This window comes from Rhineura floridana, chromosome 5 (assembly GCF_030035675.1).
Source record: "Rhineura floridana isolate rRhiFlo1 chromosome 5, rRhiFlo1.hap2, whole genome shotgun sequence".
Classification (NCBI taxonomy): Eukaryota; Metazoa; Chordata; class Lepidosauria; order Squamata; family Rhineuridae; genus Rhineura; species Rhineura floridana.
This window is the reverse complement of record NC_084484.1, coordinates 79,153,777-79,167,508: the sequence shown is the minus strand read 5'-3', so window position 1 is coordinate 79,167,508 and position 13,732 is coordinate 79,153,777. Positions and strand designations below refer to the sequence as shown.

General features: G+C 44.9%; 1 protein-coding gene across 4 annotated transcripts in view; it reads right to left on the bottom strand.

The window, feature by feature from the left end:
- CNKSR2 (connector enhancer of kinase suppressor of Ras 2) overlaps positions 1-13,732 on the bottom strand; it is a 271,527-nt gene that overhangs the window by 205,048 nt on the left and 52,747 nt on the right. For all 4 annotated transcript variants that reach the window (XM_061627286.1, XM_061627287.1, XM_061627283.1 and 1 more), the window contains exon 2: positions 4,521-4,684. In XM_061627286.1, coding sequence (XP_061483270.1) covers positions 4,521-4,684 — 164 coding nt within the window. The remainder of the gene's footprint in view (positions 1-4,520; positions 4,685-13,732) is intronic.

The following is a 13,732-nucleotide window of genomic DNA, read 5'->3' as shown; positions in this document are numbered from 1 at the left end:
GCCTGCTGTAGCATAACAGGCACAGGTCTACATAGTACATCTTCTACTTTCTGGAATTGGCCCTCCAGGTATTATCAGAACCACCACAATACAATGCCCCCAAAAGAAGCAGCGTATGCAGAAGAATACTATGGCTGATGGTATCCAAAGCCACTTTGAGGTACAGGACTATTAGCAAGGTCACCCTTCCCCCAGCATAACAAATCTACCAGGGTGACCAAGGCTGTTTCTGTGCCAAAATCAGGCCTAAAACGAGATGTAAAAAGATATAGATAACAGGGCCTGGAGCGCCACTGCTCCAGCACCTTTTCCAAAAAGGGGGATGCTTTCTATAAACTGATGATTATTACAATACAGAGAGCACAGAACTATCCGCTCCGTTAAAAAGGCATTAATCAACTGCTAGGACCAGCCAATCAACCCAATTCTGCTAGATTTTATCAGCCAGGAAAAGCAAGGGTCTGCCCTCACTTCTGCTCTTCCAATGAGAGCCCAACAGGTCTTTGGATGAGGCAGTTTAACACATTCAGATCCCTCCCCATCATCACAAGCTTTAGGACTGTATAGACAGTTGTTTCTGCTTTCACCTTAGATTGGCAATTGCACTAGAGGCTGCACAACATCTTTAAAAAGCATAAGACACTTAATGGATTAAACTGCTGCACTATACTAAAAACTGGGCTCTCACTATTACAATGGCTGTTGCACAAGTGGACTGACAAAGCTGGATATCACCAGTTGAATACCTGATGTGTCATTTACTTGTTAAGCTACGAATTGGTCTGCATCCTGCATAGATCGACTGAATAAAATATTGACTAGAAATTGAAGATTATGCTCCAAATTAGTGTGCAGCCATACTATTACTGCTACTGCTTTCTATATATTAAAAACTCAAATTGATGAGATTCGTGTACATTATAGTGTCAAATCCTTAAATGTATGGATGCAATTTCTAGACACAGTGTCTCTTTGAGAAAACAAAAGTTCAAGGTCACTGATGCCTTTTAAAATAATTAATTAAAATAGAGAGGCAGCCTGATGGCTACTTTACTTAATTCTTTCCACCATCTATGAAATGAGCTGCAATATCAATTTATCCAACTTCTGTAGATTTTCTATAACAACATTTTTTATTGAATTCTCAGGCAACTATGGAACTACTGTTAAAATAAGAATAATTATTTTACTTTCTTGTAGGTATAACACTGAGGCAAATGTGAAAAGGCCACGAGCAATGTGACATTTAAAACTCTAATATCCATGTTGCTTTCACTAAAAGTACAAAGAACGACATTATTTTTTAAAAGTGCAACAGTTTGTATTATAAACATCTATGTAAGCAAGGCAACAGCAGGGAATAGGACTCAGGAAGCCTTGATAATGCATAAAATCTACAGAAGCAATTAGCTGACTGCTATTGCTACTGCTGCTTTTATAATAGAAGGAGGTTAAAAATCAAGATATATGAAGCTGAGGTGTGAAGAATGTCAGATTATTTTTAATATACAAGCTAATGTACTAGTAAACAGTGTCATTTAAACACAGATGGAAATGTAATATGGAAACATCATGTTTTTTCCCTGAATAGCACTTGGAAGTTTTATATGGAAAACAAAATAGTACAGCTTAGAATACAATTTTAGATATTTAGAAATTAAACACAATTCCAGCCCTGCTTTGCACTCCACAAAATGAAAACAGAAGAGGAACAAGAGACTTAATCTTTTATTTATTCATTTAATAAGTGCCAGCCTTTCAGGGGAGGAGAACGTTCCAAGGTGGCTAATTTTTGTTACCTTTTGCTCTATATTCCATCCTGCTGTCCCTATGATTTGCATGATTACAACATAAAGCGTTAAGTCCCACTGATTAATTACATACTTAGTAGACGTCTCTTACTATCACAGAAGAAAAAAATCTCTAAACCTGTTTTACAGTTGACATATATCCAAAGTTGGAATGCAGTAAGAGAAGACAAGACAGGGCACACCTGTAATTGGCATCCACCTTAAGGTAAGTTCACATATATTGTGCATAACTTGATGATTGTAGCACCAAGTGATGTCTTGCATGTGTGAAATAACCATAATTGATCAATGCTACAGAAATAGTTTTCTTAAGATCAGCTATGATTTCAGGCCAGTATGTTTCAGGGCAGACAAATCATGTCAGTCACAAATGTTTAGTAATATATTGAATTTCTATCCCACCTTTCAGCCATGTTTATTAAGCATTTGAAATATGGGTTGGTGTACATACATGTATGAAAATCCGTTATCACACCTCTATTTCAGCTGTGAAAAAACTATCTCTAAGATTTGGGGTATCTGCAGAACAAGAATGTTTGCCTTAATAAAAGTAATTCCTTTTATGTATTCACAAAATCTTATGGCTTTTGCAATTACTCAAATGGAATGCTAGCAAATAACTCCTTGTCGTCGTCCCCACACACACCTTGCAAGCTAAGGCATAGGAAGAGAGAAGTTAAAACCCTTCACCTTTTGTTATCAGGGGGCTACCCAGTGGCAGAAGCAAGCCCGTTTCACTGGTCTGCAAAGTCTACATCCTGCTTGTCTGGCTGGTGAAGCTGAAATGCAAGGGAGGACTAACAGGTATACCAGAAAGTGAGCCTGATTTTGAGTCCACCCAAGAACAGAATGGTTCTGCACCAGACTCAAAATAGGTTGCCAGGAGTTGAGGGAAGGGGCACTGCTTTAAGCCCTTCCTTTTCATGTACCTGCCCCATCCTTAGAGTTAATATTTCAGTTTACAACATGGACAAAGGCAGCAAGATCCTAAAATTCCAAAAAGGATTGGAATTTGTGCAATAGGTGCAGCTGACGAAAACTACTTGCAAATAAATTGAATAAAAGGTATGCCCACAACATATCTGTGCTACATCATTTGTGGCATATCAATTGAGGAGCATGAGGAGGCTAAGTCAACTTTGCAAACAGATTCACAAAATTTACTAGCCTACAAAATATCAACTAGCCATACATGAGTTTAAAACCACTTAAAAAAAAAAACACCTCTGATGCCAGACTTAGAAAAATCCAATTGTTCTCAAATTAAAACATTTAAAGAAATGCCATCTTCAACAACATTGATGCTACTTAAAAGGAGCACAAATGAACTTAAACGAAATCATGATCATAGGTGCAGAGGAGCCTTTAATTGCTATTTTCCATTCACACATTGTAGATAACCAAAGACAAAAAAAAATCTTTTTGCTCAAACTAGTTCCTATTTATCACAAAACTATACAGGGTTTTGCAAGTGAAATTCCTTCTCTTGTGTCTCCTCCACCACCTGTTACCTCTGCCTTGTAATTTGAACCAGGAATTCAAATACAGAATTTGTTTTTTAACTTCAAGACTGAGTTCAAAAACATATGTAGTAACTGATGGTCTCTGGGCTAGTAAATGCCTTTTCTAACCACAGAGTAATCATAAGCAGTCTTGCCAAGAATAAACTATACAAAACCAAATCTTGTATTCAGTTCTACTACAACTCCTGAAAATGCAAACTACCTATTCACAGTTTAGTTAAACAGAACTGTCAATAACACTGAATTTTGAGAGACACCACACATAATTCTCATAGCGCTGAACTAGCATATAATTTCATAATGTTATGAGTAAGGGCAGGTGTGGGGAATCTTTGGCCCTCCAGATGTTGCTGGACTACAATTCCCATCAGCACTAGAAAGCATGGCCAATGTCCAAGGATTTGTAGTTCAGCAACTTCTGGAGGACCAAAGGTTCCCACACCTGATATAGGACATGAATAGAGATTTAGGAATAATGTGCCTGGCTATGTAATTTGAAAAGAAGGCATCTTGCTTGCAGCAATAGTAAAATATATAAAGGCTGTACAACCAAACAATCATTCCCAGCGTGAAGCACGCTGATTCTCCAAAGGAAACAGTAGTTTCTAGCTTGATGAAAACCATTTCGGTTTGCAGAAAGCTAACATCAATTGTATGTGACCAGGTTAAAATATCTGTCTCTGCTGTTTATACTGCAATTCATTTTTACCTTTATAACAAAATTTGAAAGGATATATCCAATATTTGTGTGAATGAAATGCAACTCGTGCAGCCAATCTTTCTTTACCCCTCCTCATCCTGTAGCTCCTGTACTCGTCTCCAAAAAAATTCTTCATAAGATCAGGGATCCGGAATGGGGGGGGGGGTGCTGTGGGTGGTAGACCCATTGAGGTTAATAGACATGACTAACTTAGGTTCATTAATTTCAGTAGATCTACTCTGAGTAGGATTTAGTTGAAGATAACAACCCTGTTTTATATGGGGCTGCATGGCAGAAGGCGGGGAGATCACCCAAAATTGGGTGGACAGATCTTGAAAGGAGCTTGATGAGGGAAGAGAAAGTCTGATCGCTCAGCTTGCCTTCTGCTCACATATCATTAGATACAACCAATATTATTACACAACTTTCACTTTTTATTTCAGAAAAATTCTCAGTCACTCCCCACCCCATCTCAGAGATGTTTACCAATGCACAGAGCAAGTCAACTGCTTCCAAGATAAGTTCTTGATGACCAATTCGAGTAACCCCTAGATCCTCCAGTTCTTGATGAGTAATACGTAGCAGCTGATCCCCACCAATTTTTTCTCTCTCAAAATTCTTGATATACTGCTGCAGGCAGTCATCGAGACCTAAAACAAAAACAAACAAACAAAAAATGTGTGAAGGGAAGAAAGAATCATTTATATGTGTAAAGTAAACAATTTGGAAACTAAATTAAATTGAATAACTGAGGCAGTGTTTCACAGACTGAAAAAAAAGATTTGAACATTTGATGAATATGGAGAAAAAGGGCCAGAAACAAAATTCTTGTACAAAATTCTCTGGCTTGGTTGAAGAAGTGGTCCACTAATTTATGGCCACTCATAATCACCTGAAAGCCATGTACCTTTTAAGCCCTAGTAGGACTAGCTTCAAAGGGAGGCAATGGTAAACCCCCTCTGAATACCGCTTACCATGAACACCCTATTCATTGGGTAGCCATAAGTCGGGATCGACTTGAAGGCAGTCCATTTCCATTTTCAAACACTAATTTAAACTAACTTTCAGCAGTGTTGATGCTGACTACAGAGGGATAGTGGAATTTATAGAGAAAACAGAAGGAAGGGAAGAAAGAAGTTTCAAACCTATTGCCTACTCCTTACTGAATATGGTTAAGATATCCGAAATGTTAAGTCCATTTGCACCTAGCCTATATTATTTTCTTATTCTTTTATATCTATTTACTTTGGTCTCATTAGCCCACTTCATGCAGGTTTCATCATTATTTCACAATTCTGTTTTAAATACCTCTTTATTCTTCAGCCAGAATGCATGCATGACACCTGAATATCCAAGTAAGGGCACAATTTTATGCATGTGTAGCATTTATTTTAATGGGAGAATTAAACATGAGATTAACGCTCTCCAATCACTGGATTTAAAAGAGCTCAACTTGACTAGATGGTCCCATGTGTATTCTGAGAAAGCTATTTAATCCTAGTATGTGCAAGTTATCTTATTATATACAGGAAAAATCCAAATAAGAAGTTATATTTTGCAAGCAGTCACAACTTGTTTCAGAACATTATGTAACAACTTTACATACTTAAAAATGTGACATATCTATGTAGTTTGGGATGCTGTTATACCACTAGAGGTGAGGAGAAACGCTTAGGACAAGACCCATAAGTACATTTGATATTTTTTTATTTAAGTGCTTAGTTTAGATATACCAGTATAACAATAATCAAAATTGACATTGTTTTCCTGACTAAGTATCTGCTTAATAACACATGTTACCAGAGAACACCAATTCACCTCCATTTTGTTCCTTCACTCCAGTTTTAAGAACTGGCTTTCTAGGGCAGGATATTGGCAAAATGGTCACAACTCTTTTTTGATACAGGCAAGAAAACATTCTAACAGCCTGACCCTCTGTATCTCAGGCTAATCAGCTCTTGAACATACTAAGCCAAATCCCATGCATCCTAATGCAACCAGGAAAACACCTTGCTAATCAATTAAATTAACATTCAAGAGCCCTGAGTTCCTGTGTGACCTTGCAACTGGTCCTGAAAATACACAATCTAGCATCAAGAACCCTCTGATCAGAATAAGCACAGTCATCCTCCCTTTTGTTAACCATGCAATGCCTCTTTCAGTTGCTACTGCTTTTAATTTTTGAAGACTACAACTTGTCTTGGACCATTGAATCCAATGTTCTTCATTCCTCGCTCACTGTGTATTGCTGCCATGATACACAAATAATTATTATTAATCAGATGTATTTGTCACTTGAAGGTGTCCAAGAGATAACATTGTTAAAAACAAAAGCAGAATTTGAAAATAATCACTGAAAAGTGAACACAGATGATATATTCTTAAATATTTCATAGTGCCCTTTGTCCAGAGGGGATGGGATTGCGTGAAATGTGGAGGTTGCTTCCTTTAAATAGCAAATGCCACTTTAAAGGCAGCAGACCCTCTTCACATATATCCACATATTATGCCAAACCAAGGGCATGGTTTGTTTTAACCTCAGTGAACTCTTTCAATTTCAGCTCAGTATTAATTCAAATACATACTGTGTCAATCTTCCCTAATCGTTCATCCTCCAGGTGTTCTAGACTACAAGGTCCATCAGCTCCAACCAGCATGGCCAATGGTCATGGATGATTGGAGCTATAGTCTAAAACAAATGGAGGGCACCAGGTTGGGAAGACTGGTCAATGTGCTACAAATAAACAGCAGTATCTCACAAATATACCACCGAAGGATATCCAAATGGCTCAAATAGCTCCAAATGAGTCAAATAATGATCCAATGCATGCACTACAGAAGACAGCAGAGAATTGTTCAGTGGTACTTGTCCATCTAACCTATGGGGGGGATCCCTTCACAAACCCAATGTGAAGACGTATTCAGATATGAATCCATTTTTAATCCCAGCACCCTGTGAGTTTGTCAAAGATGAGCAACATGAAATGGGGGGGGGGCTTATGTTAGCACTAGGTTTGAAAAGTCACAAACATATTTCTCATACATTTGTCCAATTCCACCTGAATCTTCTTGTCTTTTATTTGCAACATTAGATACACACACTTGGAACAAACTGGACATAGTATATCTGAAGCACTGACTCCAGCCTTAAGGGGGCATTTGGCACATTACTACTCCAAGTCCATGCTGATCCTCAAGAGGCATCAAGCAAACTGTGCATCCCCCCATCGACACAACAGCAGCTCACCTTGGACCAGCACTGTGCAGCCACCGCCCCATCCCTCCAGGAGCATGCCAAACGAGAGGCGACCAAACCAACCCCCCTGCAATCCAAGCCACAGCCTCACAACAATGCAGCCCAGATGAATGCCATGACCTCATGACAGAAAGAGCCTGCAGACAGACAGGGTGGTCACCAAAATCTCCCTAGACACAGCCCACACCCTAAACAAGTTGACAGCACCCCAGCCAAAGGGCCACCAGAAAGAAGATCAACACCGCAATGCCTAAATGGTGAGCCAACAAGACCCACAGCTCCTGAAACACCATCAACAAGCAGGACCATGAACGATGGCCCCTCCAACCCAGTGCCTGCAGCTCTCGCCTCTCCCACAATGGACCATCCCGCACACCCACCCAAGCACAGTGCAGACATGAGGAGCAGAGGAGTCCCAATGACCGACAGGAGCCACCTGTCACGGAGGAGGCTGTGCAACAGGGCGACCAACAACCCACAGCATGGCAGTCTAATTGGCTTGCCAGGCTAGGAGAGACCATGACCTTTGAGGAATTTGAACTGATCATCGCTGCTCTGACAAGTGAGCTCTTCGCAGAAGCCAAACCACAAGAGAGACAGGGAGGCAGGTGCACGGAAGCAGCTCCCAGAGCCCCTGCATTTTGGTACCCTCCCCACCGGGGTGGAAGGAGAAACGGGGTGGAAGGAGCTTGGACGGCTTTAAAAGAAGATTAGATAAATTCATGGAGGACAGGGCTATCAATGGCTACTAGCCGTGATGGCTGTGCTGTGCCACCCTAGTCAGAGGCAGCATGCTTCTGAAAACCAGTTGCCGGAAGCCTCAGGAGGGGAGAGTGTTCTTGCACTCGGGTCCTGCTTGCGGGCTTCCCCCAGGCACCTGGTTGGCCACTGTGAGAACAGGATGCTGGACTAGATGGGCCACTGGCCTGATCCAGCAGGCTCTTCTTATGTTCTTATGTCACAGTGAGGTGCTTTGACCCACAGGCAGCATCACGTATCCAAATGCTCTACCGCACCAATGGAGCCAAGGCTGTGAGATAGTTTCTCAATGGTCCATCTCCCTTTTCTACAATCCCTGGTGACAACCTACACCACTACTTTGCATCAGTCTTTGACAGAGATGACCAACAAGACACTCCAGGCCTGGCCAATCTCTCTGATCTCCCCAGAGTTGAGCAAGAACTTGGCACTACTCCTAATAGACTTCACCCCACAGGAAGTAGAGGCAAGACTCCGAAGGGCCAAAAACACAGTCCCAGGTAAAGACAGAATCTGGTATGGCCTGCTAAAGCAATGTGACCCGGGTTTCCTGGTCCTAGCCTCCTGTCATGGCCCCGTCAGAGGACTCCTCCGATGAGGACGACTCGGGAGTAACAGCAGCAGACCCAGGAGCAGCAGACCCAGAAGGAGACACGGAGGAGCCTCCTGAGAATCCAGCTCCTTCTCCCCCTCAGCTGCAGAGCACCCCAGGGACAGCGGAGGCCCTGCAGCCAGACACAGACAGTGAACAGGATACTCCCCCCTCACCTGCAGAACGTAGACAGCAGAAGGTCAGGCAGAAGAGAGGCAGGCCTGTCTCCTTAAGGCCCAAACGCTGAGGGCTCACACCTGCTGTCCATCCTGCTCTTTATAAGGCACACCTTGGCTGCAGCTTGTTGCTGACTGCAACGTCAGGCGTGGCTTTGTGTAGACCTAGTTTCCCTGCAGCATCTCTTTGACTGACCCCTTGGCAATTGATCCCGGACCTCCACTGACCTCGCTTCTGGACTTCTGACTCGGCAAGTACGCTTCGGATAGGCCTGGCAGATTTACAACCCGACTGCTGGCTAAGGACTTTCCTTCCCTGCCAAAGACCCAGGAATTTCCAGCCCCCCCTGACACTGCTGATGCAGTGTAGAGCTGACACCTCCATCTTCAATCGTTGCAAAGAATTCCACCACACACCGGATGCGTGGAAGAAGGCCATGACAGTCCTCATCCACAAGAAAGGTGACCCCACAGATCCCAGCAACTGGCGCCCAATCACCCTCTGCAGCACCATCTACAAGATGTATGCCAGCTGCATTGCCACCAGAGTCACTGGGCGGTCACCTGCAATGCCATCGGCTCCCAGCAGACAGGCTTCATGTCCTACAAGGGGTGCCATGAACACAACTTCCTGCTCCAGACAGTGACTGACACCATCCGCAGCTCCAGAAGAGAATGTGCCATTGCCTGGCTCGACCTCAGCAACACTTTTGGCTCTGTCCCACACCGCCATATCTTGGACATCTTGGCTGAATTTGGCATGCCAGGGGAGTTCCTCGACCTGATCAGGGAGCTCTACAATGGTTGCAGCACCACCGTGCATGCTGTGGAAGGAGAAAGTGCTGAGATCCAGATCCACTGCAGAGTGAAACAGGGCTGCCCACTCAGCCACATCACCTTCAACCTATCCATGGAGCCTCTCCTTTGACACATCGCCAATGGACCAGGAGGCTTTGGCCTGCATGAGTAAAAAGTCAGCATCCTCACCTATGCCAACAACCTGCTGCTAGTCAGTGAGAAGCCAGAGGAACTGCAAGGAATACTGACCAGCATCACAACTGCTGCCAGATGGATGGATCTCCGGGCTTCAATGCAAAAAGTGTGCATTACTCCACATCAATGGTAGCCAGAAAAACCAGATTCTGCCAACAGCCTTCACCATCCAAGGACAACCCACAGCACACATCACAGAAGGGGAGGCCTACCAACACTTAGGAACCCCCACCAGATTCCGAACCTACCAGACCCCCGAAGCAACTATTCACACCATCATGACAGGCGCTGGCAAGATTGACTCCTCACTACTGGCAGAAGATGGATGCACTCATAACATTCCTTCTCCCCAGAATAGACTTTGCACTTTCAGGATCGGCTGTCCAGAAAACTGCCCTAAACAGAGCCAATCGGGTATTCACAACCCTGCTCAAGAAATGGTTCAGCTTCCCCAAGCAGGCCACCAACGACATCCTTCACATCCCTCAGCGACGGGGAAGAGCAGGAATCTCAAAGCTGGGCCACTTTGGTGATGTTGCAGCAGTCACCCATGCTTTCTGCCTCCTCACCTGCCCAGATAACACTGTCAAGACAGTAGCACATGGCACCCTGACAGAAGTCGTCCAGAAAAGAATTGCCAGGGACCCCACCAAGGAGGATCTGGCCACTTTCCTCTATAGATCGCTAGAAAATGAGTTTGGCCGCGATGGCAGCAACTTCTCCTCCCTTTTCATCTGCACCGGGAACATGACACACCGCCTCAATAAGCTCATTCACTGCTAGTGGGCCTGGAAGGCAGAAGGCCCACAGATCACCATCACCCAAGGCAACGTACCAGAACTACAGCTCTTCACTCACAGATCGAGGAGGTTCCTGGAGAGCACCCTGAAAGAGTCTGTGAGTGAGAAGTATGTCACTGCACTTAAGAACAAGCCGGACCAGGGAAAGGTATTTGAAGTCACCTCACAATGGGATGCCAGCAACCACTACATGCCCTGAGGAGACTTCACATGTTTTGCCAACTGGCACTTTGTGCACTGTGCCCGCCTCAACGGACCCATCAAATCTAGCAATCAAGACAAGCGCTGCCACCACTGTGGACACTCCAACGAGACCCTTCCACACATGCTCTATAGCTGCCAGCCCCACTCAACGGCATGGAAGCACCGACAAGCAGCAGTGATGAACCGCCTGGCCAAAGCCATCCCTGCCTCAATGGGCACCATCTCCCTGAACCGCTCCATACCTGACACAGGGAGTCAACTGAGACCGGACATCGTCATCCGCCAGGAAGAACAGAGGAAAACGACCATGGTAGACATAATTATCCCCTTCAAGAACAAAAAAGCAGCCATGAAAGAAGCCAGGGAATGCAAACACTGCAAGTACACTTCTCTGGCAGATGCACTTAGGGAGAGGGGGTACAAAGTCTCCATCCACGCTCTCCTCATCGGAGCCCTAGGAGGCTGGGACCCTGACAATGAACCCATACTGAGAGCTTGTGGCGTGGGCAAATGCTATGCCAAACTCATGCACAAGCTGATGGTCTCAGACACCACGGTGGTCCCAGGATATATATGTCGAACACATGACAGGCCACCGCCAGTATGAGGAATCAGCTCACCCCCCTAACCCCACAGCGAGGGAGCTACAAATGGTCCATCCCCGCAATCGCTGTGAGGATGGACCAATGAGATCCTGAGTAAACGGCTCATCCTCCTAACCCAGATGAGGGGAGCCACCACAGGCTCGCCCCACTATGCCTAGAGGGGACAAGCCACAAATTGCTGCCTCCTCCTTCACGAAGAGGGAGCCCCAGCCTCTTGGCCTTCCCCTCAATGGGGTTAGAGCCAAGAGGCAACACCGTGTTGCGGACAAGCCCAACTTTTTTGTTTTGTCTTGTTTGTCTGTTTTCGTTATTGTTTTTCACAGCTGGGAAAACAGCCCCTTGGAGACCTGAGACAGCTGAGAATCCAGATGGCTCAGATACTCCCAGAGAATGTGCAACCACCACCTGCAGAAGGAGCCTGGGCCTACCCTTCTCCCCAGCCACAGACTCTGCATCAGAAGATCCATCTTGGACTTGTCAGCGCAACTCCTAAAAAATGACTTACATGCCAGACGTTTGCACTGCATCTTACCCCCTACCTATATAAAATGCATTTTATGCATTTTATTTTTGCTTTGTTTACTGTATGTAAGCTTGCACTCCATGAACTGCTAAGTGTGACATTCTCACACGTTATACAATCATGCTACCTGAATATGCCAGATGCACCAGCAACCACCGCAGAGAATGCCTTTGGAGGACCCCCTTGCCTCAGAGAACTCCCACTGCCAAGGATCCATGACTGGAGGTTACAATCAGTGAAAGATGACTGGCCCGGCTCACTGGCCCCCACGCAAGGAGAGACTGGCTTTGCCCCGATCTCCCTTCCTGACACTCTTGAAATTCATTAATTGCAAGCTGACTTTGACTTGCCACCTTCCCTTAAAAGACTTGCATGCCTTATCATATGCTGCTTCCTACTATTGTTTATGTAAAACTTTTTCTGCATGCACCCAACCTCTATGGGAATGCTATATGCTGCTTCATTGCCTGTACATTGATCTGTAATCAAAACATTCTCTAATAAAAATATTTATCTGAAGCACTGACTCCAGGCTTAAGGGGGCATTTGGCACAGTGCCCTCCTACACTGGTGCCCCCCCAAACCAGAGAGACCTTACAGGGCAGCAGGCAGCAGTGGTGCCCCCAATAGTGCTGGTAGGGTACACCACCATTAAAATATCATACAGTTACCTGGAGCACCCCGGACACAGCATCACTCCAGACTATTATGGGAAAATTAAATGGCCATGACACTAGATGTGGTACAACATTTAAATGGAAGGCTGATGGGAGCACTGGAAAAGCAGGGCAATCATCAGCTATGGGACATGCTAGAGCCCCAGCAACTCCTCAAAGATTATGAGTTCTGATGTTTAACTTCAGGGGTGAGGATCCTCTCACATCCAGGCCAATGATGCCCCCAAGGGGTCCAATTTGGCCCATGAGGCCATTTCCCCCAACCATGCCCATTCTACTAGTGAGGTGAGCTGATGGGCAGGAGGACTGGGTTTAATCCTGCATTGGCAGCAGGGAACAAGACTGCACAGCCAAGACAGCAGGATTTAATGCCCATTCATCAGCTGAGCAGGGATTAAAGCCCAAAAGTGCCCTCTGAAGCTCCTGTGCTCCCATTCGCTCAAACGGGAGAGCCTTTGTGAAAGCCTCTCCGCTTTCTGCTTTAAGTTCCCAACACTGGGGATGAAGTGGGGCAGGGGAGTCTTGGAAAAGCCTTTCCTTCTCCTTCAGGCAATATGGGACGTGAGAGAAGGAAGCCAGTGGAGCTCCCCAGTACTCTTCTTTCCAGCAGTTCCCACAATGGCAGCAAGGGCTGCTTTCCTCCTTTCCCTTCTGGCAATGGCGATGGCAGCAGGTGGGGTGTGGTGGGCAAGGGAGAGAAAGAAACGTTCTTTCTCTGTTATAGCCCCACTGCTGCTGCAATCACCACTGGCGGTATAGGGGAGAGTAGGAAGCCAGCAGGGTTCCCAAATGGCTGCTGCTACTGCACAAAGCCCAGAAGAGCTTCTTCCTCACATAGCAGCAGCAAACACTTGGCAACCCTGCAAGCAATTTTGACAGGTACCTGTCAATAATGAGATGTCATCTGTCAAATTTGGCCCATGAGGATGATCCTGATAAAGATCTGGTCCATGGAGTGAAAAAGGTTCCCCATCCCTGTATATCCAATACAGAGTCCAAGTGTAGTGACTCATCTAGACAGGCATTGTCTACTTTGCCTGGCAGAAGTTCTCCAAGACCTCCAAGGCCAGCTGTCTCAGCCTTCCAGTCTGTTATCCACTGAACTAAAACTTA